At 40.7% G+C, this 26,726-nt stretch overlaps 1 protein-coding gene across 8 annotated transcripts in view; it reads right to left on the bottom strand.

Moving 5' to 3' along the window:
• Window positions 1-573: 573 nt before the first annotated feature.
• YEATS2 (YEATS domain containing 2) overlaps window positions 574-26,726 on the bottom strand; it is a 79,110-nt gene continuing 52,957 nt past the window's right edge. For all 8 annotated transcript variants that reach the window (XM_088793932.1, XM_074328635.2, XM_074328667.2 and 5 more), the window contains 15 exons: window positions 25,415-25,576; window positions 23,790-23,998; window positions 22,884-23,042; window positions 21,714-21,890; window positions 20,131-20,314; window positions 15,824-15,952; window positions 15,206-15,304; window positions 11,070-11,172; window positions 10,084-10,157; window positions 8,397-8,476; window positions 7,504-7,705; window positions 5,609-5,835; window positions 4,657-4,731; window positions 3,874-3,947; window positions 574-2,341 (listed from right to left, as the gene is read on the bottom strand). In XM_088793932.1, coding sequence (XP_088650058.1) covers window positions 2,233-2,341; window positions 3,874-3,947; window positions 4,657-4,731; window positions 5,609-5,835; window positions 7,504-7,705; window positions 8,397-8,476; window positions 10,084-10,157; window positions 11,070-11,172; window positions 15,206-15,304; window positions 15,824-15,952; window positions 20,131-20,314; window positions 21,714-21,890; window positions 22,884-23,042; window positions 23,790-23,998; window positions 25,415-25,576 — 2,063 coding nt within the window. In that variant the 3' untranslated portion in view covers window positions 574-2,232. The remainder of the gene's footprint in view (window positions 2,342-3,873; window positions 3,948-4,656; window positions 4,732-5,608; window positions 5,836-7,503; window positions 7,706-8,396; window positions 8,477-10,083; window positions 10,158-11,069; window positions 11,173-15,205; window positions 15,305-15,823; window positions 15,953-20,130; window positions 20,315-21,713; window positions 21,891-22,883; window positions 23,043-23,789; window positions 23,999-25,414; window positions 25,577-26,726) is intronic.

Here is a 26,726-nt window from a genome sequence, read left to right as displayed (position 1 = left end):
GTGAAGTCTGGTCCCAAGAAAGCTACACCCTGGACTGTATTGCAAAGCCTCCTTCCTGCAGAGGCAGCTTTCAAAGTCTGTCGTTCTTCAAAATCATGGATATAGGAAGTGGTCATCCTGAAATGTTTCTGCATTTTTGGTCACCTTTTGCCCATTATGACAGCAGATGGTCACAACAGGCCTGTGTCACAGGAGAAACTTCTTTCAGACCTCAGTGTAGACAGACCACTTCTATCCTCCCAGACAAACCAGCGCGTTTCTTTGTCAGACAACAGGAGCTGTTCCCTCTTACTTAGCCTTGGCTTGGAGGGGGCTCTGAGCTCAGCTAGGCAGACTTCCCTTGCCCCAAGCGGTCAGAAATTGTGTCTAGGGTCAACATGTATCTTCCAATTATTTTTTCAGACTTTTACGTAACTGTTATCCTTTATCTTGCATAGCCTCAAGTTCTTTTTGGAAAGAAGTGGAAGAATTCAACACACATAATACTGATTATCTTTATCCTATTCCAGTTCTTTCTTACCTAATATAAGAAAAACCCTACCAAAAGGTAGTGCTTCAAACTCAGAAAACCCATCACAAATACTAAAAGATTTATTGTAGGTATTTTTGTTACACAATTATGTTACACATTATGATACAAATACATTTGAACATTAATACATATGGGGAATGTTAAGTCATTTAATACTTCTTTTGCAAAAAGATAATTTCTTTAGGCTTTTGTGCCTGTCGTACATGACTGTTCTCATTTGGACCAAATCTTCTGTCCTGTAAAGTTCCGTCACCGGCCACTGCTGAATGAGTCTATACACTTCCCATTACCGTTGCCTGGAGTAGTTCATGTACAGACTAGCAGAGCCTCTGCTACTACACTACTTGTCACTAAGCCAGGGCATGCCCCATGCCACACCGAATAGGCTTCCTTCTCCATTTGCAATCCTCAGACGCTGAATAAAAAAGGGTAGATTTCTCATCATGTCACCTCCCTGCCTTCTGTTCCTGACTCAAACATCTACAGGACTCATGAAAACATGAATTATGTGGCTTGGGTAAGTTTTTTTGATGTTGACTCACAGGTTTCAAATTGTCTTCGAGCAGCTTCCTGAGACTAAATCCGTTCCCTTCCATCCACAGACTGTTAGGAAGCCTGGGTTAGTACCTTTCACGGAACTGGACATCACTGCTAACCTTCCTTCTTCTCTTCACTTCTCCCTTCCATCTGCTATGGACACAACCTATTCTCACTGCTTCTGAGCACTGATAGGATATCCCTGTCTCTTGGCTTTAGCCATCATTTTTCTACCTTTAAGGCACTCACAAGTGTTTCTTTGAAACACTTCTTCTTGGGAAGAACGTGACAGAGAAGAACAGGACACGAAATCCTAGCAGGGCTTGTCCCAGGGGCTGCTCCCCACTGGCCACTCAACATGGATCCAGCAGCAGAAGCTCCTGCACACGCAAAGCCGGTGCAGGCTGCTAAGTGCCGGGATCTGTGGGCGCTGTCCAATACGAACATATTAAGAGCTTCTCGGTTATCGTCAAACCTTTCCTGACCTGCACTGGGCTCTGTCTATCCGTTGACAACGCTCTGAGACTGGTCACAGTAATGCTCCTGTCTACATTAAAAAAAAAGGATCCTGCTCAGCCGGCAACCGCCCAGGCCTGTATGTTTGCCGCGTGGCATCACCGCGTCCTGCAGCTGCCGCCCGTGGGCTGAGTGCAGATCCTCCAAACTGCAGCCACCTGCTGGGCTGCTGAAGCCCAGTCCTTCTCCAGATGTCACCAGGGTAACCACTGGGGCTGCCTATAAGCCCAGCCCACAGAATGGGTGAAATCTCCAGCCTGCCAGACTCATGTCTTGTCTCCTGGAGGGAGACGCAGGCCCAAGGTGCCGCCGGGAGGACACCCAGGGGAGAGAAAGACCTGACACGCATGGCTGGGCCAGCTCTGGGACCCTCTCACGGAGCTGGAGAGGGAACAAATGCAAGCTGACACAGCATGCATCCACTCACAGCTTCACTCTAGAATCAGGAAACTTCTGTCCTAGAGGGATCTGCTCTGGGACTGAACACGCTGGTGTTACACTGAATTAGGTGGAGGCAATGGTCTGGCAGCCACGGTGTCCTGGGGCACGTGGAAAACAGCCTCCTTCCCCAAATAGAAGAGTCATCACGGTCCAGAGCTTTGGACACAGCTCCAGATCCTGCTTTCCTGGGGGCATCTTCACTCCACTCACTGATCTTCATTCAATATCCCCATGTGTTTGTTTGTGAGGAAGTCCAGAAAAGGAATGTTGCAAATAGCCTGGTGAATATTACTCACTGTAATTTCTTTGGGAATCCTGGTCCAAAAAACAAAGGCTGTTAGGTACAATTCGCTCAAGCATCTAATAATCAGTTTATCTCAAGGACCACAGGCCCTAACAGAAGGGGATAATGATGAGTGACAAGGCAGGTTTAGGGCCACCTGGAGGGGGCGGAGTGGCAGGTATATTCTCTCTCTCTTTTCTTTCCTACTAATTCCTTTTAACTTTGGTGAAGATTTGGTTTGCTCTCTTCAGTCAATCCTTTTTAGGGCTCAAATCTGACTTCCCAGTCACAGGTATGAGATTGATTTCAAGAAGCTTGTTGAATAATTAAGAAAAAAAGACTCTGAGGACCGAGAAAAGAAGAAGTGGAGAGCAGGACAATGGCATTTTTGTAATTCAGTCTCAGCAGACTGAAAGCTGAGCCAAAGCACCACAGAACTCTGGGGCAGTATTTCCCGTCTCCTGGAAAGATGGGAGATGGGAGTTAGGCCAGGCCAAGTGTGATGGTGAATGTTCTTATCTAGGGCACACAAGTCCCTCCGTGTCTCCACAGCGAGGACTGTGGATGTGAGCGGGGGCCACAGCAGGTGCTCAGCCCACCCCTGGATTCCAAGCAGGACCAAAAGCAACATTACTAGAACTTCTTTATTTCCCTTCCCTTTTCCTTCAAGACCTCTAGTACCCTGCCCAATGTATTGTACTCCTGTGAAGTCTGACTAATATCCCTCTGATTTAGGCCTCTTCACTTCTGCAGACACTCTTACAATTTTATAAATTTATGACAGCCATTAAGCACAACGAGATAAAATGTTTCCTTTGAAAGGGATACCAGGATGTGGAACAAAGACCACTCTTTCAGGGCCCAGGAAAAGAACAAAATTCTGTGTCCCAATCAATGATAGAGAAGCAGCAAAGACGGTGGTGAAACTGTGGGCTTTACAGCCAATGAGATCTGAGTGTAAATCTAGGTTCTAGCACGTATTTGCTGGGAAAGCCAGGTAAGATTACATTTCAAAGACCAGTTTCCCAATTTCTACAACGAGAGTAAGAGTTCTACAATGAAAAGCAAATTAGGTAACATATGTAATGCCTGGCCCCAACATCTGATACTTAACGGACACTGTTATTATCTTTAATTGCAAAGAGCTGGTATTTGTTCCTCCCAGTAACGTAACAGAGACCTACTGAACAGTGTCTATGAAGTAGTGACGGGGGAGCTACTGACTCTGGACAAAGCTGAGCTTTCACAACCAAGAGGTTCCCTCAGAATGACCGAGCGGACCCTTCAATCTGTCTGGCTCTGAGAATGTCCCGAGCACCGATACCTCCATCTCCTACTGGATTGATTTAAGTATAAAACTTTTTTTTTTTTTTTTTTTTAAAGGAGGGCGCAGATCACAACGGCCCATGCGGGGATCGAACCGGCAACCTCGGTACTACCAGCACAACGCTCTAACCAACTGAGCTAACCGGCCACCCCGTAAGTATGAAACTTCTTGATGGGCAACTAAACTGTCAGGAAATATCTGTACACCCGATACCACTAATGAAAGAGGTAATGGTACCTGTTGTGGGATGCTGTCTGGTATCCAACTGCCAAAGCCTGTCTCAGGATGTCATTCACCAGCTGCTCTGTAGCCTACAACAGAAGGTGTGTTACTCTCAAGAATGGCCAGGCAAGAGGGATGCATCCAGCCCCATTCCGTACCCTAAACTTTGGAAACAACTGTATCTAAGGATCAAAAATCCTCAAGAAAAATTAAAGGCCTGAATAATAGTCCACAATGATAGAGGCTGTGATTCTGAGAACTTATGAATGGGGGTAATTTTCATTAATCAGATGCTGTTTTTAAAGAAAACAAGTGAAAGTGAGAGCTATCTGTGCGGTACCCCTGAAGTGGGAGGGGACCCACCAAGAGGGGAACTGCGGCGCTCCGATCTGGCTGGGTAAGGAAACTGGCTTTTGTCATCCCCTTGCTCAGGAATGGAACACTTGTGGCTCCTTTGTCTGTTGCTATTGTGACAAGTGGAGAAAACCCAAGGCTTTGCCGTTGCCACCTTAAAGCAATGAGAGCACTGACTCTCACCTCAGACTACTTAAAAGGCACTTGAAATGCCACTAAAAGATACTGTTAGAGCGACACCAGCAAAGCAACTCTTATTGAAGATGCTTCAACACTCAGAAAACATAATCTAATTCACTTAAAAATCAGGGAAAAAAAAACTTTAAGCTTGAATAAGATGAGAAATCTTAAAACTTGTCACCTCTATTCTGTTGCGGTCCTGTCCCTTACTCAAAAGAGCCTGGCATCCAGACTGCCCAGCCTTGGCTGCTGGCAGGCACCCACCTTTAAAACCATGTCCTCCACCACCGACGCATACACGTTCTTGTGAAGTGCCACGGGCTGCAGGGTGATTCCAATCTGCAAAAGCAGGAAAAAGCCATTTGCTCCTAGTTCTACAATAAAACAGCCTTTCTCCAAACAAGCATACTTCTTTGATACCCAAAGCAACGTCGGGCTGGAAGAATAACTACAAAGTCACGAGGAAGTCATTGGGGGAATGTGTCATCCTAGTTCTCCCATGTTTCTGAGCGAATGCTGTTCTAATCCTGCATTTACCCCCGAATCTCCTTCATGGGAGAACACACTCAGAAAGTGCCATGAATCCTGATAATGGGATCAACATATTGGAAAGCTTGGAATTAAGACTCTAAGGCCCTATTTGCAAAAGGTGATGTAGACAGACTTGGAAACTGCATCTGGCGTCATGTTTTAAATTCCTCTTGCAAGTGAAAACAAACGCTGTATTTCACTTTGGGTTCTCAGCAACTGTGTAGGTGGCAGACGCTGCAGAGCTGGGTTCCATCAAAGGTGGGTAACTAATTCTCTCCTGTGCCATGAGGTGCATCCACACTTGGGAGCTATGAAAAGGTTAGAGGAAGCTTAACCTCTGAAGCGTAACTTGGAAATACTGTGACATGCCTCATGAAGGCAAGGTGTTTCTACTGAGGCAAATGAGAATAAAAGAGATGAAAAGGAAAAAAAAATTGTCCATATCAAGCTGCCTTTGTTCCAATTCCAAGTTCAACAAGCAACTTTTTCACCTGTAATTAATTTCTTTCCCAACGGCCCTGGTGTGGGAAGGTGGGTGCCCAGATAGCATACCCTGACTGTATCAGGCAGAAGTAAATCATACATTTCCTTCACCAGAAAAGTCTGCTGTCAGTTTATCAGGCTGAACATCTGAGCATCTCGCACCTGGTTTGTGATCTAGCGACATCACAGCCACAGCCCCTACCTTCTGTGTGATGTCACCAATAAATTCAGACCCTGGCGTCGGTGGCAGGTAGAATTTCATTTCTTCCTGTTTCTCTTCCTGTTCTTTTTTGATGTTTATCTGTAATGGCTCTGAGAGGTTGAGGATATCCACCTCCTCCTCATTCTCTGGTTCTCTCTTCTGAAACTGCTGTAGGTCCTCCAGTTTCCGACAGAGGTTGTCAGCAGAGGAGAATGACGACGGGAACTCTAAATGAGAGGTAGTCAGTTTTTTTTTGGTTTTGTTTTGTTTTGGAGAGGTAATCAGTCTTATGACAACTATAGTAACAAAACAAAAGGACTTTCTATCTCTTTAATACCAGCAGTCTGAGACCCAAAGGAGGGGGTATCAAAACTCTGGATCTAAAACGTTTTTTCTGCTTCTAAAACTCTATGGCTCTATAATTATGAGAACTGGTATTCATGCGCTAGACGCGCACAGAGACAGGTGTCTTGTGTTAAGACACATGTGATATAACTGCAATCAGAGACAAAACAGACTACATAATTCTGACTTACGCCACCAAAAAGAAGGTCCTCTGCCCAACCCTCAAATGTTAATGACTAAACTGATTTTTTTTCATATTTGAAATCTGGAAAATTCAGAAATGCACAGTAAAGAAATAAAAATCACCCATAGTCTCACTGCTCAGAGATAAGTACTGTTAACACTTTAGTGTGCACCTTGCATCCAGTCTTTAATAAGATGATTTATACCAAGTCTAACGAACAGTATTAGAACTTTAAAGCTAGCAGGGGTCCTGGGCATCTTTTAGTGCATCCCTTTCACTTTATGGGTAAACAAGTGAGGTCCAGACCAGGTACCATGGGCTTACGGGCACCCAGCAGGATGGTAGTAGGGCATCCAGCTCCTGGGTTCTTCTGTTGTATTGACTGGGTGGGCGCTCACAAATTAATCAGTCATATTAACAGAAAGCCCAGTGTATGTAAAATATCATGCTTTCCATATATAACCAGTGAAGCATGATGTAATCAACATGGTCTCTGCTCTCCAAAGACCTGAGCTATGAAATCTGAATAATCCTCAAGGTTCTGATATCAAGTGCTGCTGGAGATCAGAGAACAGAGAGGTCGTCCTGCATTATGGCTCTCAGGAAAGCTTCATGGAGAAAACGGGACTTGCACTAAGTCTTAAAGGACCCCCACACCCTCCCTGTGCTCCAGGTTCCCTCGGACCGGGAGGTGGAGCTTCTGTTTTTCTACAGCAATGGGGTTGAGTTTCTTCAAGGTGAAACTCAAAACATTCTCCCCATGTCTTTTATGCCCTGCCCCCTTGCCCCCTAGCCCCCCATCCAGCACCGCTGCCTGTGTCTTTGTCATAAAACAATTCATTTTATCTGCAACATTATCAGTTGTTTACATCTGTGTCCCCAACACTGGGCAGTACACTACCTAGCTAGGTTCGGAGATAAAGTAACAGATAAGACAGTGTCCCCAACTTCAAGGAGATTGAAAAGACTCATCTTTGAGGGGTTATAAGGTCACAAAGGAAGGAGAAGTCACTTCTACCTGGAGGAAAAGAGGTGGGCTTGCGAAGTCTCCCAAGGAGAAATGATGCCAGGAGGGAGACTCCTGAACAAACAGAGCACGCCTATTGTACGGCCTGCTCCAGAACATTCCTGCTGGGGTACAACTCTCCGGCACCGACAGTTCTGTAGGGACCGTGCTGCAGGGGGCACGGGCGGGACACATAGCCGGAGGGGAGCAGGCTCCTGTTCTCCACAGTAACTCCTCAAGTCCTGGGGAAACTGCTGCGATTGGAGGGGTCCCAGAACCATGGCAACTGATGCGATGCCAGCGTGCTGCGTGCAGACCCCCCAGTGCCCGCCCATGAGGCTGAATCCCCTGCAGGCTTACCCGGCTCGCTGTCGATCTGGGTCAGCACGTCCTCAATAGAGTCCCCGTCGTTCCGCAGGCTCTCGGGATCCGGGGGCGTGTAGCCGTGGCAGCGACACCAGTGAGCAACGTGCTTGGTTTTAAGTGGAGTCAGGTGGTGAAATCTTGCGTTCTTCTCCAGTATTTCTTGTAAGACTTTTCGCATCGTCATTGCTCTTTGCCACTTAAAAGACATTTTTTTGGAACCATAATCAAATTCCTCAACTTAGCAGCATGTTCAAACAAATCACCCAATCGTAAATCACCACGCTAACTTGTTAGAATTATTTTTTCCTAATAAAAACAAATCTGATTGTGTTACTCCTCAGTTTAAAACAAAAGTAAAAGAATTTCTACCTAATGCTTATGTAATAAAATAAAATGTATCTCCTACCTTTGGCCTATAAAGTTTTCCCCTGGTCTCAACCTATGACCTCCCACTTCCCCTCCCTCCCCAACATTCCCCGAACCCATTACCTTGACTTTCTCACAGCGCCCTGAAAGCATGCTTTGTACATGTGATTTCCTCTTATAATCCCACTGGCTGGCAGACTAGCTACCACACTGTACATACTCAATAAATACTTGGTTTAATTTTAATATATTGAAATTCATAAAAAAAGTTGAGACATTTTCCAATGCAAGAAAAGAAAGTAGCCTTTTCAAAAGCCAGCTACAAATGTTTGAAGAATGAGATTTTTAACTGAGAAAAAAATTCTACCATCAAATACTTAACAAAATTTTAATGTGGCAAATTTTATCACTGTTCCATATGACAAGGTTTATGGAAGCAGCCAGAATGCCCATGTGTTTTGGCTTTCTCCACACAGGCTCTCAGTGGTGGCTGCATGTCAAACAGGCAGACATGGGATTACCTCAGCAGCTCTCCTCTTTCCAATGTTCCAGCTATAATACTGCTCCACAGACTTCGCAGAAAAACAGCTGGCATCTTCACCTAGGATGCACATATCCAGCCAACTCTGAATAAAATTGTTACGACCTCCATCAAATCTTATCTGCTGGAGTCATGTCCAAAAGTTTCTTCGGACCTCTTTACTGGAGTTGCTCCTAACCGGGCAAGTTCAGATCAGTGTAACACAGAAGATGGGCTTTTTCTTAAAAGAGAAGTGTGTACTCAAAACAACACCTCTCCTTAGGAAATCAGCTTTGGTAGAGAAAGAATCTACTGCCATGAGGCTATTAAAATGAGTGGAAATGGGATTCCACTAGGAGCCAGGAGACCCGCGACCAAGCCCTGGCACTGCCAGGAACGCACTCAGTGGCCGTGGGCAACCTACATCACCTCTCTGGGCTTCAGTTTTCTTCTCTGTAAAACGAGACCGTTGGGAAAGATGGTTTCTGAACTGCCTTTCAGCTTTAACATTTGTATTTGTATCTAAATTTAAAAAGGGGAGGAAGGGTAGTAAGGGGAGAGGAAGAAGGAGAAAGATTTTTGAATTTTATTCTGCTGGCCTAGGAAAATGTCATTACTTTGAACTACCTCAAAATGACCCCTCAAACTTCAACCAAGAAAAAAAGAAATAATTTCTTTGCCATTAGAGTTGGGGGGGAAAAAAAGCAGGGTAGTCTGTACTTGGCCTATTGTTTTCATATTCCCATGAATAGGATACAATCTGCTCATCACTTCCTCTAAATGTCCACGTGCTCTTGACCGACAGCACACACCTAAGGACTGTCAATTCTGTCAGAACAACTGGGGCTGAGAAGCCCATTATTCAGGCTAGCTAACAATGGGCACTGACAGAGCAGACTTCACTGCTGGAGGCCGTGATCATTGTGCATTTGTGCAAAGAGTGACAGTGAATGGGAGAGGAAAGAATAGCTTTGGAGTCAGAGAGAGCTGGGCTGTATCTGCCACAGCACCCACAGCTAGTGAGCGTGAGCGAGTTACTCATTCTTGCTTATCCTTGATTTTCTCATCTATTAAACAGAGATGACATCACCTATCCCACAAGAGACTGGGATTAAATAAGACAGTAAATGTAACAGGGCTGCACAGAGTCTGGCCCATTGTAGGCAAATGTTCATTTCTTTCCTTATTAATAAACATTAAAAACTAATGCAGTTTGCGGGGCCACTGGATAGCTCAGTTGGTTAGAACGCGAGCTCTTAACAACAGGGTTGCCAGTTCAATTCCCACGTGGGATGGTGGGCTGAGCCCCTTGCAACTAAAGATTGAAAATGGTGACTGGACTTGGAGCTGATGGGCCCTGGAGAAACACACTGTTCCCCAATATTCCCCAATAAAAAAACAAAAACAAAAACAAAACAAAAAACAAATGCAGTTTTATATACAAAATAAATGTAAAAAATTCCTTCTACAGATCAAACACAGTGAAGACAGTAAGACTAATTGGTTGATCAAGATATTTTGAATTCTAAAACCCTGCAAATGAGCAACAGCTATAGCAAAAACCTCCTAAGATAACTACCACATCAGTTTCAATTTACATACAAGTGATCCAAGTGGACTCAACATCCCAAGTAGTTCACCTCTTTAAAAAAAACAACGCATCCATATATTTAGTAAAATTGTCTTACTTTTTGCAGTGATTAATGGGATCTTCTTTACTACTGCTGTTAAGAGTTGCTGGATGGTCTCTAAATGGTCTATTCTGAGAAGGATAAAAGAAAATCAAGGTTGTAAATATACACAGCAATTTCTGGCCATATATACACATGAATTTATGTTCATATTCCCCTTTTCTGAGGGAATTAAAACTTAAACCGATTGTATTGGCAGATCTTTCCTTTCATAGATAGCCTTCTTTATAACCGAAGGTCATTCTATGCTTAAAAAGAAAACATCAAGACTAAATAAACAGAGAGACCCCAGGAATAGCAACTGATGCAAGTATCACATTTTATCTATTTTTGTAAATAGCAACTAATCTCTTCTCGGTGTGACTGCCACTGTATGATAAAATTCCATCATACAAATACCTATCTTAGGGTTGGTTATTACAGCTCATGCTGTCACCTAGCATGTGAAAGTGGCTATTTTTCTATTGTTGCCAACAATCTGAGATACTTCAAAATATGTGGTCAGAGTTGGGTTCCCAACTTGGAAACTGGGAAATCTCATGAAGTATTTCCAGAAGAAGTAATGAGTGCATATGGCCCATGAAAAGAGAGCTGTTTAAAATTAGGTAGGTATGTGGATACTTGGACACAAAATGTGTACACACCTGAGTAATTACATCATAAGGAATCTCATACTCAAGGATTCAGCAAAAAAAAGCACATGCTGGCAAACTCAACAGGAGGGAGATCTGTAATTCCGCCTGAGGCTTCTGAGGCAACATATCAAGTGCCACCTCTAGGTCACATCATTGTGTAACTTAGACCCTTGAGCTGTGTGTCAGGTGGTAATACTCATTCACTGCACACAGAAGGTATCCACCCATCAGGGACTTATCTCCACAAACACACGAGACTCTACATATACTGTCACAGGCATGGTTTTTAGAAACGTATCATAAAAATATCCAAAGCACAACTCCCTTAGAAAAGACTGAAATAATTACTTAATGACATAGTTTCCAAGCTCAGAACTCTCTTCTGTTTTCACTGCTGTCTGACTCTCCTGAGAGAGGCAGCTTGGCCCAGGAGTTTCTGGTTCAGTCTTCACTACAAGGGAAGAGTAACAAAAAGAGAGCTGTTAGGTTCAATGATGAAAGGACATGTGCAGGCAGCAACAAAAGCCCTTCCATTGAAACTCAGCGAGGAAACTACCACACCAGCTGTTGTAGGGACACAGCCCGGGGACTGAGATGGCGCCTCTCAGCACAGGGTCAGCAGACAAGGGAAGAACTGTTAGTGTGGGTCTCATGGGGAGTAACGTCAGGCTCGTGACAAGGCAGGACACTGAAATGGCTCTGTAGACATTTCTTAAAGGGCCAACAGCATTGCTATGTAAGATCCTCCCTCCCTCCCATACACACACTTGAACAACGTCACATTAAAACACAACACGGCCTGTTCTAAGCTCTACTATCCTTTTGGATATCATCTCTTCCGCTGAGTTTATCAACTTTCAGCATTATTTCAGTGTCTGACATATAAGCCAGAAAGCAAAAATCAGATCTAGATCCTCTGTGCTAGGAAACATCCAAGATAATAACACCAGGCTTTTAATATTACTAAATCTGTTACTGATAGAACATAGGCACATGTGTCTTCCTTTACTTCTATAGTCTTCTTTGATCAACAAACCAGGACCACACACTAGCTTCTGTATCAGCTTCCCTGCCCTCAATCTCTTTTCCTTACAATCTACCTTGTACATCAGCACCAGAAAAATTTTCCTAAAAGTCATTTCCCTTTTCAATATCTTTCGTTAGTTTCCTATAACGGATCTACAAATGAGATCTACACCTTTCCCCCCCTTTTTTATTGATGCATAACTAGCATAAAGTGCACAAAAATTAAGTGCACATGTCGATAAACTTCACCTATCTATACACCTACTACTCACAGATACAGTATTTCCAGCCTTCAACCAGGCTCCCTTATGCTTTTGGCAGGTCATCTCTACCAAAGATAACCACCCTTTGTCCACTCGGAATTTCATGTAACTGGAATCATACTGTACATACTTGTTTGTGTCGGCATCTTTTCAGCTCTGAAAAATAACAGTGGGATGGGCGTTCTTGTGTCTTTTGGTAGATGGATGCACACATTTCCTAGAAGTGTATTTGCTGGAACATAGGGCAGATGTATGTCTAATTTTATTAGAAACTGTCAGACTGCTTTCCAAAGTGATTATATCAATTTATAGTCCCACCAACAGTGTGTGCGAGTTCGAGCTGTTTCACATCCTTGCCAACACTTGGCATTGCTCATCCTTTTAATGTTTGTGACAGAATGGTGTCTCACAATGATTTCAATTTGCATTTCCTTGATGACAAATGAGACTTAACAACTTTTCATATCACATTTTTTGATCTTTAAAAAAACTAGTGTCCATCTTTTTCATATTGATTTTTAGGAGGTGTGTGTATACTCTGTATGTGACAACTTTGTTAGACGTATCTATTGCAAATATCCTCGAGTCTGTGGCTTGACTTTCACTCTTAATTTTGTCCCTCTGATGAAGTGAGGTTCCCATGGTTAACAAAGTCCAATTTATCAATTGTTTATTTTATGGCTAACTGTGTGTGTTCTCTGCTCAAGGTCAGGAAGTTATTTTCATATTTTCTTCTAGAAGCTTTTACTATTTTACCTTTCACATTTAGGTCTATGATCCAACTCAAATTAATTTTTCTTTATGGTGTAAGGTAGGAGCCAAAGTTCACTGTTTTCCCAAATGGATTAAGTCAGCACTACTTATTGAAAAGAAATTGGTCATAAGTCAGGTGACCATATATATGTATAAGTCTATTTCTGGGCTTTCTTTTCTGTCCCATTAGTCTGTCTATTCTTGAACCAATACCACACTGTCTCAATTACTGCAGCTTTATAGTATATATATCTGGTCATCTAAATCCCCTAGCTTTTTGTTCTTTAAGATTGTCTCAGCTATTCTAGGTCTTTGTTTACTTATACATTTTAGATTTAGCTTGTCAATTTCTCCGTACACACAGAAACAGCACTGTAGAGATTCTGATTGTGCTGTATTGAATTTATATGTCATTTTTGGTTGGAGAATTGTTAACATCAGGTCTTTCAATAAATATGATGTATTATATTTATAATAAATTACCCATAATTTATTATATTTATAATGGTATGTCCTTCCATTTATTTAGATTTTTTAAATTTCTCTCAGAAATGTTTAGCAGGTTGTTAGCATTTAATATCTATATAGAAATAAAAGTTATTTTTATATGTATACTAACTTTGAGTAATCTTGCGAATTTCACTGTTTGCAATACATATTCTCCCAACCCCTAGTGATTCCAAGACTTCAATAAACAGAAGGAAGTCCTCAGAAAAAGTTCCGATACTCCAGCACTACAGGTGCGAGTATACTCACTCTAATCTGGCACTCAAATAATTACAGAATTATATCATCATCATTTGTAGGTTGAGACAGCTATTCTATTAGAAAAATGAAACATATACTCTCAAAGACTTGTACATAATAGCCCCAGACTGGAGACAACTCTAATGTCCACCAACAAGAGAAAGGATACATTATGGTACGTTCCTACAATGTGGAATACCGCTCAGTATCACGGATGAATCTCAAAACATTATGGTGAATAAATGAAACCAGATACAAAAGAATACATGTCCTTCCATTCATATAAACTTAAAAAACAGACAACTAATCTATTGTACTAGGAATCAGAACAGTGGTTGCCCGTAGGGGGTGGGAATTGACTGGAAGGGACACAAGGTGACAGAAATCTCTATATCTTAAATGGGATGTTGGTTACATGGGTTTATACACTTGTCCAAACTCATCAAATGGTATTTCACTACATAAAATTTTACCTCAATTAAAATCAAAACAGAGATGTTCTGGCCCCAGTCCAAAATTAATTGAATCAGAATCTACATAAGGAAGGCCTATCATATATATACCTACTACTGAGGAGAAATGCTGGTCCAGCGTTTTTATCCTCAGCTATCTTGATCAGGGGGTGGCAAACTTTTCCTATGAAGGAGTAATCAGTAAATATTATAGGCTTTGTGAGTCATGATCTCAGTTGGAACTTAAGTAGTTCCAACTCTGAGGTTGCAACACATCCACAGACAATATGTAAATGAATGGGCATGGCTGTATGTCCATAAAGCTTTATTTAAAAAACAGGCAACAGACTAGTTGGCCAACGCCTGCTTTAGATGGTCATGCTGTAAGTTACAAGTCTACCTTGTTTCAAGACCGTCATGCGGAATCCTGGCACGCCTGAAAAGCAGACATATTTCAAATTCCAACTGCACTGTTTCCCAGCTTTCTATACTTGAGAAGTGTACATTTAGTATCGCCAGACTTCAGTTTTCTCATTTGCAAAATAGGCATAATAGCTATTCTGAAGTACTGTGATAATCAGTGACATATATAAAACAGCTAGCACGTGCCTGGTACATTTTCGGCTACACAAGGCAGCTATCACCACTATTACAGATGTTATCGATGTCAAAATGTGCTGCTCCAATTAATCTACTCAATAGTCACGGCACTAACTTAATCTACTCAACAGTCAGAAATGTCCTCACTACCAGCTTGCCCAAGTCTGGCCCTATCTAAAGCTCCTTTACCATGTCTGCATACCCCAGATGAGTCCCTTTAATTGATCTACTTCCCAAACAAGAGTGGAGTATCTGTCCCCTTAACCTGCCATGCCCCTGACTGCTCCACAGCTGAAAATGCTTTACTCTTTGAAAGTCCAGGTTAGTCCATGTCCCATACAAAGTCCTCTCCCCACCAACCCTGATCAGATATCCAAGATTGAAATATTTCAGCATTCTTTCCAGAACATTTATCCTGCATTTATCAATCACTGCTTACTCTCTTCAACCTGGTTATAAGTTCTTGGAGGACAGAAATGATGCTTTACATATCTGTATGTTTTTCTCAATGTCAAGTCTGCTACATAAACCGTACATATTTCTGAGGTGACTGATTCACAGATGCAGAAAATTCAAGGGACTCAGATTACAGCAATGTCTCGCATAAAACTTGTGGGCAAATACACTGTGCAAAACTACATACCTTTTGTAACAGTTGCTGGAGCGGAGCTGGGGACAACTGGTGCTGGGGCAGCTACAGGCAGAACTGTAGGTGATTTGCTGGCAGAAAATGACTGAACCACTAACAGGCAAAAAAGGAGAGGAGGATATAATATAGAAATTATTTAAATGAGGATGGTCTAACTCCCAGGTGATAGCCCCATTTTAAACTAACAGCACAAAAACAATCTCAGTACAACAGAAATGGTAGGGTCCTTTTTTAATACAGTGATTTTGACAAGGTGGGTTGTTTACTATTAGTACAGGGTAACTGAGCCATTATTTTCAACTGTGGAAACGGGGGCTTGTCATTAAACTAAGAAAATAAAAATCCAATTAACCTGAACTCTCATAAATACCCAAAATATTCCCCCTCTACTTAGCTTTAGAAATGGGCAGCTATTAAAAGCCAATGGATCATTTGGGTTTTACTTTCAGTCCTCGAGTTGGTGCTCTAGAGTTCAGGGAACCAAGGAATACTGCGACAGCTAATGGGCAAGCTGTACATGGGTGGAGCAGAACCAACTGACAGAATATGGACTTTCCCCCAAGACAGACCTAAAGACAAGCACATATAATAGGCCCACAGTGAAGGACTTACCTTTATTCACAGGCATCAGTATAGTCTGCACACCTCCAGATGTATTTACACTGAGTGGTTTGAGCTGGCTGGGGATGGTCAGGACAGCCTGCTGGGCACTGGATTGACTGGAGTGAATCTTTAACAGTCCTAATATAAGGGGGAGATAAGGCCAAGCGGAAGATCAGATGCTTCCTTAAAGTTCCTGCTCTCTTTAGCATTCATATTTTCTCATGCGAGGACCTTCTTAGGACATTTACCCTTTTAATAAACAAAGAGCTGGAAGCATGAGGCAATGGTTGTGGGCCAGGTCACAATGAAACAATGCTATGACAATAATGATTTATTTTTACCTCGCAATCACAAATATAGAAATTTTTGGAAAAGCAGAACTAATAGAAGAGGGAGAGATTCACCCAGAGCCTATTGCAGAGACAACCAGTATTGAACACTTTGAGACAGTTCTTTTCCATGTTTGTTTTCCACAACAATTTGTTTTGTGTATAGCTGTGATAGGTGTAAATGATATAAAATTCTGTATTTTGATTTGGATAATTGTCATTTTCCCATTTAAAAACCTTCTCTGGCTCCTGACTGCCTAGAGAATGTTTCCAAAATCAGTTGCAAAGCATTCAGAGTCCATTTTAATCTGGTCCCAATATATCTGCATCTCTTTCACACCATCCCTACATAGCTAATCTCTACTCATCATGCCTTATAATTTCCTATCTGTGCAGCCCCTATTTTTCAAACATCACATAGTTTCAATTTGTCATTTTAGAAAGGGTCATCCTCTCCCACTTTCCTTTAAAGGTCATTTCCATATTCCCATTTCAATTACGGAACTATTCTAGGCAGTCAGAGGGTCAGTAAAAAAATGACCAAGGCCTTTTACTGTGAGAGAGCTCACAAGACACAACGCAAACACATTATAACATTTACTTAAAAACAGCATCAGTGGCTAAAGATACTTGAAGGCACTGGAAAGCAGTTGGTTTAAGGAAAGGAATCATCTTAAATACTTTCTAGAACAAAACCTTAACTAAATAAGAAAATCTTTCTTTGGAAAAGATGAGTGTTAAATCAGTTAAGTTACAAATATTTACGGAGATGTGCCCCCAGAGAGTATATACAATGACCTGGTGTTCTCATATCTTTAAAATTCTGATTTTTATTAAAATATTACATGCGTGTCAGCTGACAAGTAAAAAGCGCTAACGGGCTTAAAACTAAAACCCACCATCCTTTGTTCTACCTCTCTAGCCTCATCTAGTTCCCCAGCAGCATCCACTTTTAATCCTTTTGGTCCTTTGGTTCTTTTAATATTTATCTCAGTAGTTTTAAAAGAATGTGTATACTGTAGGCCTTGATTCATAATGATGTAACATTTTGATGCTATAGACTGACTTACTATTAGGGTAGATAAGCATTTTAAGGCACTTACACCCTTTCTTTCTTAATGCCCCAGTATTGTTCTCTATTGATTCAAAGAATACCATAATACTATGATCCCATTTTATCTCCTGGGCTTAATTTCCTACTGTTTCATTTGCTTAGCTCTCTTTCAACAGCTTACTAGTCTTCCCACCTCCTTCAAGAATGCTATAAATTACCCCTTAATACAATTCTCCACATAATCAAATCTCCTAAATAATTCACAGTTCTCATTTTTAGCAGAGAGAGCCTTCCTGGAACTCTCTGATCTGCTCCAATTTGGACTGTTGCTTTCTAGGCCGGTGGCAAAGCTCTCATCCTGGGGACATCCTTCACTGTTACCCGGGAAGTCCCTTTTGCCTTCCTTCTACGTTGGATCCTTTTATCTTCCTCTTTCTTGGTTGACACCTCTTCACTCTGATAAAACATATTTTAGTAACGTCGTGAGACAGGGTGCATAGGAAATACATTTGAAACTTTGCCCGTCAGAAAATATTTCTCCTCTCACATTCAGTACTGGCTGACTACAGAATTCTAAACTGAAAGTAATTTTCCCCTAATTTTGAAAAGCAGTATTCTAGCTTCCAGCATTTTTACTGGTAAGTCCAATGATAATGTAATTTCTGAACTTTTTTCTCTGACAGCTTTTAAGATCTTCTCTTTGCCCCTGGTGTTCTGATTTCATTGTGCCTCCATGTGAACCATCTTTTATTCACTGTGTTGGACACTGTGCCTTTTGAACCTGGAGGTTCGTGCCCTTCAATTCTGGGATAAATTGTTTCATTTCTTTGATCATTTATTTCCTTCCCACTATTTTCTGTTTTATTTTTGGAACTCCTTTTAGTCTGATGTTGCCGAGCTCCCTGAGACGTCACTGAATTTTCTTTCTCAGTGTCTACTTCTTGGTCCGTTCCCTGCTTCTACTTTGAGCCCCATAGTTTAGTCTAAAGGCTGCAGCCAGCGATCCTGTTAAAAGGCAACGCAGATCATGTTACTCCCTAGCTTAAAGCCCTCCAGTGGCTTCCCCTGGAGTAAAAGTCAAGTTCTTACAATGACCCACAAAGGCGCTATGTGATTTGGCCCCCATCACTCTGATTTCATCTCCTGGCACTCTTTCCCTTGCTCACTCTGCTCCAGTCACAATGGTGACTGACCTTGTTCACAATAGTCTATAAAGCACACTCACAATTTAATTTAAAAATTCATGGTCAATACGAAATAGTTGGATTCTAAATACGATACGGAAAGTTTCATCAGCAGCATCTAATGAAATAAGAACTTAAAGCAGGGAGACTTCATTTATTACATATTAAAAACGTAATCAGAAAAGGGGAGGGCATTCATTTCTTACAACAGTAATTCCTTCTATTTCTACTCCAGTCCTCACACAGTGCTTCCAAACATTCAGTCAGTAGAGGAAGCACTCCCTGTGCTAGAACTCGATCAGTTTTCACTGGGAGGTGGAAGTCATGGGAAAAATATACTGGTCTTAACCTTTTGGTCTCTACCCCCAAACAAACAAAACATAGGGGCTTGGTTTAGAGTCATGTATGGAATGTTACAACAATAAAGAACAACAATATCCACAATCTTTTATCTAAAGGTACTAAGGTATGTGTGTGTATTCATTCATATGTATGTTTTTGTGGGGATATATATATATATATATATATATATATATATATATATATACACATAGATAGATAAGTAGATTATATGTTATATATATCAGTGATATTCAGTTTGTTTATCAGTGCCAGTTGGCACACTGTTATCAATCTGACAATCTATTACATTAATACAGAAATTAAGAGTGTTCAGAAACTTTTGTGAGAGTTTGGCATTGCTGTGACATTGTTATTAAATTTTACATAAGTATCTGTACTGGATTAGAAAAACAAAACTGATCTCTCAAGTTTGAGAAACAATGTTGTGTATCAGCCCATGGCATCTGGGACAGCATGGTGTAATCAAACACATTAATATTTCTGTGACAAAACACGAATGTTCTTATCAAGTAGCATAAATAGTTTGTTAACAGAGGTCAGATTTCACCCTAAAATCAGTTCTGAAAAAAAAAACAACTTTGGTTTTCAAACAACTTTTTGGAAGTTAGAATTGCAGATAAGGGAATATGGACTAACAACAACGATAACAGTGAAAATAATAATAGAAGCAATTATTTATATAATGGCTACTGCATGTCAGACATGCATTTACACAGTAACTCATTTAATCCTCTCAACTTTAAGAGGTAGGTATTATTATCAGCCTCATTTTACAGCCAAGGAAACTGAAACAAGTTATTTTAACTAAGGAAATCTAGCTCTAGGATTTGTGCTGTATGTTACCCAACAAAGTAAAAGGTACACTTTTCTGGGGCCCTTTAGTGTGGGCACAAAGATATCGTGCATCTTACTAGACCTCAAGCACGTCACTCAAACACTACCCAACATAATAACTAATGTTAAAAATCGTGACTTGGAGTCACCAAAGCTAATTTATACTTCATATGCTTCGTTTGTGAAAGCAAAGACATATGTGACATTTTATAATGAATTCCATTTAAAACTAATAAAAAAACCAAAAACCTGATAATTTAAGGTCTTGACAAAATAACATTAAGAAAGCAGCTAAAATATCCAATAGGTTTCCAGAAGGCTACGGTTTCATTATATCACTAAAAAATTATTATTCAATCTACAAAACCATCTCAGACTTAAAAATTTATAGATTTTTAAATAAGAATAATTTATTTAAAAAGCAGCTACCTGGAAAATGTTGCTGACTTAATTATTTTTAACAACTTATTACAAAATATTGTTTAAGACCTTCCAAAAATATTCTAGCCTGAAGAAGAGAGAGAGAAATAACATTACTATGATACAGCTGACCTGACACTGTGGCTTTTCCGGAGATGGGGTTTGTTGTAGACACCAGGGACGTGGCACTGATGACGGAGGGAGCAGCAGCCTTGCAGGTTCCCACGGTGGTCTGGCTCACACACACTTGTTGCTGCCCAGAAGTTTTCATTACAGAACCTACAGTAGATGATGAACTGGGAGCTGTTCCTTCTGACTGCTCAGCCACAGGGCCAGATATAACAGAAATGAAAAAGAAAGCAGTGTAACTTACTTAGAACGGTGACTGCCATGTAGCACACTCAATAATATTACCTACTAGCTATTATTACCTACCTTTGAAATGTCATGCCATTTAAAAAGATTTCTTCTCTAGTTCAGTGGCTCCTACACTTTTAGATTTCATGGACCAAAAAAATTTTAGAATGAGGAGATATCACAGGGTTACCACATTAAAAAAAAAAAAATTCACCACCTATTATATTACTTTACAAAACGATGTTTCAACACCAAAAAAGGAGGATGGATATAATCTCATTGTAAAACTGGAATAAAATGAGCTTTACTAAAAACTCACTATAATGTTTTAAGTTTAGTCACAATCATTCAACAAACATCCACTACATGGCCCAGAGACAAAAGCCCTCAGGGAGAGGGTTACCAAATTGTGATGATGTTGTAGCAGGCAGAGGTACAAGGTATTACCACAAACGAGAGGAAAGTGACTACTCTTCTAGGGGTGAGGAGGGGAGAGGATTGGGAAAAGCTTCAGGTAAAAGCATGTTGTAGCATGTATCAAAGGATGAAGTCCTTTTCAAAAGGAAAAGGACTTCATTCCTTTTTACAGCTGAATGATAGTCAATTTTATGGCTATACAACATTGTTTATCCAAATCAATAATAAAAAGACAATAAATAACCCAACTAAGTAATGGGCAAAGGATCTGAATAGATATTTCTCCAAAGATTTATAAATGGCAAAAAAACCCACATGAAAATATCACAAACTATCAAGGAAATACAAATCAAAACTACAATGAGATATGACTTCACACCCACTAGGATGGCAATAATAATAATAAAAAAAGACAAGAACAAATGTCAGCAAAGATGTAGAAAAGCTGGAACCCTCATCTGTTGCTGGTTGGAATCTAAAATGGTACAGCCCTTTAGGAAAACAATTTGGCAGTTCATCAAAACGTTAAACGTAGTTACTATATGACCCAGTAATTCCTTTCCTAGATACATAGCCAAGAGAAATGAAAACATATGATTATACAAAAACTTGTATATAAATGTTCATAGCAGCATCATTCAATATAGTCAAAAGGTGGAAATAGCCCAAATGTCCATTGACTGCTACTGGGTACAGAGTTTCATTCTGGAGTGGTAAAAAAAATGTTCTAGAGTTAGATAGTGGTAATGGTTGCACAACCTTGAGAATATAAAAAAACACTGAATTGTACACTTTAAAATGGTGAATTTTAGGGTATCTGAATTACATTTAAATTTTTAAAAAAGAGCAATATGGCGCACTGGTGAGCCTGTTTAATATCTTCCTTGTTTTTACTATTTTTTTGTTTCATTATGATTTTCTACTATCATGCGAATTCTCACCTGTTGTGCAGGACCATTTGCTGAGAGGGCCACAGCTGGGGAAGTGGCAGTTGTGATAACCCCTCCGGCTACTCTCAGCATCGTGGTTCCAGGCTTTGAGAGTTGTGAGGTGGCTGGCACAGACTTCAATGTGCCATCAGATATTTTCATTAGAGACGCCTGTCCCCCAGGCGCGGCCTGCACAAACAAAATGGGTTGAAGTAATAACGTTACCCGGGTTAGTAGGCACAACTTATTCCTTACTTATATATGCCCCGTATCCAAGAAAGTCTTGCTAATCAAAACTATATGAAGTGTTTATACACCTTTCCAACAAAGTCTCAAGTTTATGGCTTTTTACCTACAAATGTTCCTTTACCCCCTAATGTAGAATAAATGAATGCAACCGTAAGTCACTACTTGGCAGCAGTATCTTCAAATATACCAGGCCATTTGTTATCAAAATAATTGAGTCCAAAGTCCTCTTAAATGTATGTATGACAAAAATCCAATATCCATTCCATGCTTTGAGAACTGTTTACCTATATACAGTCATAAAAACATGCAGTTTTAAACAAATGGTGTCATACTATCTACACCCTTCCGTACTTTGCTTGTTTCATTTGGTAAGATTTTGAGATCTAGTTATAGATTCTCGTACAGACGATTATAATATTCCCTCACCCAGTTAAAATTCTGTCATATTCTTTGGCTTATACTAAAGAATGCTATAGAAACACACACAAACCTCCTAGAGCATCACTTACCGTACGGCTAGTGTGGCTGAAAACACCTATTACACTATTCAGAATCTCCTATATGAAGTCCCTTCGGAGAAACTTTAGAATGAAATAGCAAGAAAATCTTTGTTTCTTTTAAGGAAATACTATGTACTTACTTTTTATCCTCTCACAAATAGTGTGAACTTTATAACTGATCATGCTGTTCATTTTGCTTTGGCAAATGTTATTAGCTATATAGGACCTTACTATTTGCATACCTAAATAACTCTCTGGCCTTGCCTTCTCATTGTCCTTATATTTCCCAAATCTCCACATTTCAGACTTATATTTCTACACCATTTTATTGTTAATTTTCTTATGCAACCTTAATTTCTTTGTGGAAAGAAGTAAATTGTAAATATGTAAATAAATGCCACAATCACCATGTATTTGGCGTGTGTGTATTTACCTGGGTAAACAAAGTTGTTTTTTGTCCAGAGATGACTTTTAATGTTTGCTGTCCTTGTGTAGAAGATGTGCTGACTCCCAGCGTTCCTTGGACCACTGACCCAGTAGTCAGCTGTTTTCCAGATGTCTGGGGTGATGGCTGGCCAACTAAAAATGTACCCTAAGTCAGAAAATACAAAAGTTTAATCAATAATTTGTTAAATTCAAGTAACTTGCTTTGATCCTTTAATCACAAGGTCCCATGTTACAAGTTACAATGCTTCCCTTCAATTCTGCAACTTAGTCAAAATAACTGAAAAGAACAGTTCCACGCTCAGTGTCGCTACCAACAGTAATCCCTACTTCTCAAACTATGCACAGTAGTTACAGTGCAGGCTATTGGAAAGTCAAGTTTTGCGATCTAGTCCTCAATGCTGGACTTAACTATTCATCCTTCTCAATAAGGACGTCTGGAACCAAAACTCCATTACTTTCCTTAGAGGAAAGCTAAGACTTAGCAAAAGGGGAAGGAAGGTGGAAACCTGTTCCTAATCTTGAATCCAACCTAACTCCAAATACCATAACCTGATACCATCTCTTTGGTTACTCCCTTCTAAGAGAAAATTTTCAACTGCATATTAACACTGTTTAGTACCTCATGGGTAGGGAGGCATTAGCAAAGAGTTGGGCTAAATCCAAACCCTACCACTGGCTTAGCAGAGAGGCCTTGGATGAGTTATTTAAGTCTTTCTGCATCTCTATTTCCTCCTCTTTCAAAACAAAACAAGCTCAAAATAACAGATTTATAACTGGGCTAAAATGTTGGTACTGACCCCTGACCCCCGAGCTGTCATGTGAAGGTACTACAGTTAAAGGCAGTTATTAAATGACTAAATGATTTAAACGCTACCAGTCACAATGGCCAGACCTGAGGCGTCTGCTTGAGGATGTAGGATGTGTAAGTCAGGTGCTGGGATATCCCTCCAGGACCTGCGGGGCTCTGGGTCCCTCCTGTGGCTCCTCCTCCTGCACTGCTGCCACCTCCACTGCCACCGCCTCCGCCTGCTGCACCACCACCGCCACCACCACCACCACCACCACCACCACCACTTCCGGCAGCTGAGCCAGACTGCAGGTCTGCAAATAAAATGAATGACGGCAACATCATAAAAAGTATCAAGAAGAGGCTTAACGGAAAAACAGGTGAGCCCAGAGATGTCTCCTTTACACCACCGCTCCTTCCCTTTCCTATTTTCCTCCTCCTTTCTGTGATATAAGTGAGGATTTCCTAGAGTTGAACACTGACATCTACTTATTTTCAACTGAATGACTGCGACTACTTCAGCTTTGAGTACTGTAAGAACTTATCGTTGACAACTGTTCTGATTTAGTTGTGGGAGATCAAGAGTCTGAAACTGACATTTTCTAACAAGTGTTGGCTTGATTTAATCGACACTTGAATGTGTTCAGAGAAGTGCTTCCAACCTTTATGGCATCTGATTCAATTTCAGTGAAACTGCTGGAATTTTATGTAATTTTATAGTACTCTCTTTTTGGTCTACTCCACCTTGGAAAAAATTAACTTTCCTCTTATTTATGATTCCAAGGCCCCATTCTTTTTTGCTTTTCAAATTCTACTCTAAAGCCTTTGGACCCTTTTTACTCCCTTTTTGGTGACATAATGTATATTAACTAAAATCCAAGTAGTTCTCTGATGAATTTTGGAATACTTACACTGTCCTTTTCTTATATAGCTAACTTTTTTATATGCCATTGCTTAGGTATAAAGAAAACACCGGGGTGAGAGACTGGAAATCACCCATTAGCATCAATAAAAATGGTGATTAACTTACATGCTACATTTTGGCAAGAGTGGCTAATTTCTAATGAACCTGACTGCTGTACCAACTGTACTTCTGATTCAGAGGGACATAATTCCTTTTACTCTTTTCTTTTCAACACTACCCAAATTGTTTTTTTCTATAAGTCAAAGTAAAAGTTTATGTAAGTCTAGATAAACCACCTACTTTCCTTAGGGCTTTAAGACTTATACACTAAGGCTGAGCCTGTATTTATTTCTCTTTCCATCTCCAAACCTAGCAAACATAAGCAGCACATCTTAGTAATGGGAAGCAGAGAAACTTGATTCCAATCCCATTCTTAGCCCCTTCAAAATAAAAATAGGTTCCAGCTATTGGAAGTAGACCACCCCAGGTGTCATGAGTTTTCAGATACCACTGAAAGAACTCTTCTTAATTTACAGTTCACAGCTCTCTCCCCCCACAGCCGCAGTAGTCATACCTCTTCAGTGTAATTTGTCCCTGATCCCAACTCTGAGTAGGTAAACCCAAAATAACAGTGCCACCTGCTAAGACAATGACTATTTAAAGCTACTTCTAATTAAATCATGTGTATGTTTTAAGTGCATTGGGCATTATACCTCCAAGCAGAGCTACGGAAATGCTTCCTGAAACAGGTAAGAAGTTCCCCTCGGGTGGATGAGACGAACATACCCAGAGACCCAAGAACCAAAGCATTTAATGATGGACTAACTAGCATTGTTGGTGGCTCTCAGGATGGCTCCTTGAGGGATCAGCAGCAGCTTTCCTTTTCCTGAAGGGTTTTTGCTGTTGGTTGTAAGGTAGAGTTTAGTGCCAGGGGGCAAATTTGCCAAGTTGGCCAAGTTAGTGGCTGGTAGCTGCAATGTTGCCATTACTAAGATGGTAAAAAAGAAAAAGAGGAGAAACAGTAAGATACGAGGGAACTGAAAGCAATGCTCTCTCTAAAATGAAAACAAAATAATAAAGTACTTATTAAAAAACACTAGCAAACAGTAAACTCTAAAGTTTGTTTACTAGAGGCACAATGCTTTAAAGGCTGATATTCTTAAGTAGCTTGCTAATTGAAAACTAATTTACATACAAGAAGAGCCTGCTATAAACTATAAGAAATTTATATTTGTTTTTAAATAGAGTGACCATATGCCTGATTTGCTTAGAACAGTTCCAGTTTACACCTAAGTCCCACTGTAATTAACAGACACTCTTTTTACTTTGAAAATCGCTGTGGTTTAGACAATCAATGAAATAATCATCCTCCCTGTGAATGAATACACATCGCCCCCTGGGTTTAAAGCCCCTTCAGTCAATTTCTAGTAATGAATGAGTCTACTGATTTGACACAACACTTCTAGCCTCCCTCACTTTGTAAGACCTACAAAATGGTACAGTCAACAACTGGCACATATGCTATGAAACTATAGTGCATCTTTCTAAAGTCTCACCTATGTCAGAGAGCTTTCCTTTACTCCTGAGAATTTATTTATTGGTGCTTGTGGCTATAAAACCTCTAAACATGAGTCAAACTTGCTGCATCGTCTCTGAATTCAAAGGAAATGAAATGAAGACTACAGCACCACGAGTTACCACACAGGGAAAGGACTCCCACAGCCTCCTCCACCTTACACCACTGTGTGTGTCTGCCACCGCCAGAAGCGCCACCCTCTGCGGCGGCCACCTCACCTGACGTCCTGCCTGTACACTGCACACCGTTCCTGATCTGAAGCAACCTCTTCCCTTCCTCCTTCCTTCCTACACTCTCACCACGCCCCCAGGAATTCCTGCCATGATCATTACACCCTTTAGAGCATTATCTCTTTTTGTGGTAATTAAACCTGTCAGTCCTCTGAAGATAAGACTTCCTCAGGAGCTCCCTTAGCCAGGGGCTGGTATTTTTTATTTTATTTTATTTTTTTATTTTACCTCAATCTACGAAAGGAGCCTTTTTGCTCCCTAGTTTGTCTTTCAGACCACTATCACCCCTCACTCCAGAAAAACAAAAACAAAAATCCCCCAGCTCCAATGAG

The sequence above is a fragment of the Rhinolophus sinicus genome, chromosome 17, assembly GCF_057876585.1.
Source record: "Rhinolophus sinicus isolate RSI-liver-muscle chromosome 17, RSI-T2T, whole genome shotgun sequence".
Lineage (NCBI taxonomy): Eukaryota > Metazoa > Chordata > Mammalia > Chiroptera > Rhinolophidae > Rhinolophus > Rhinolophus sinicus.
This window is presented reverse-complemented; position numbering and strand designations above follow the sequence as displayed.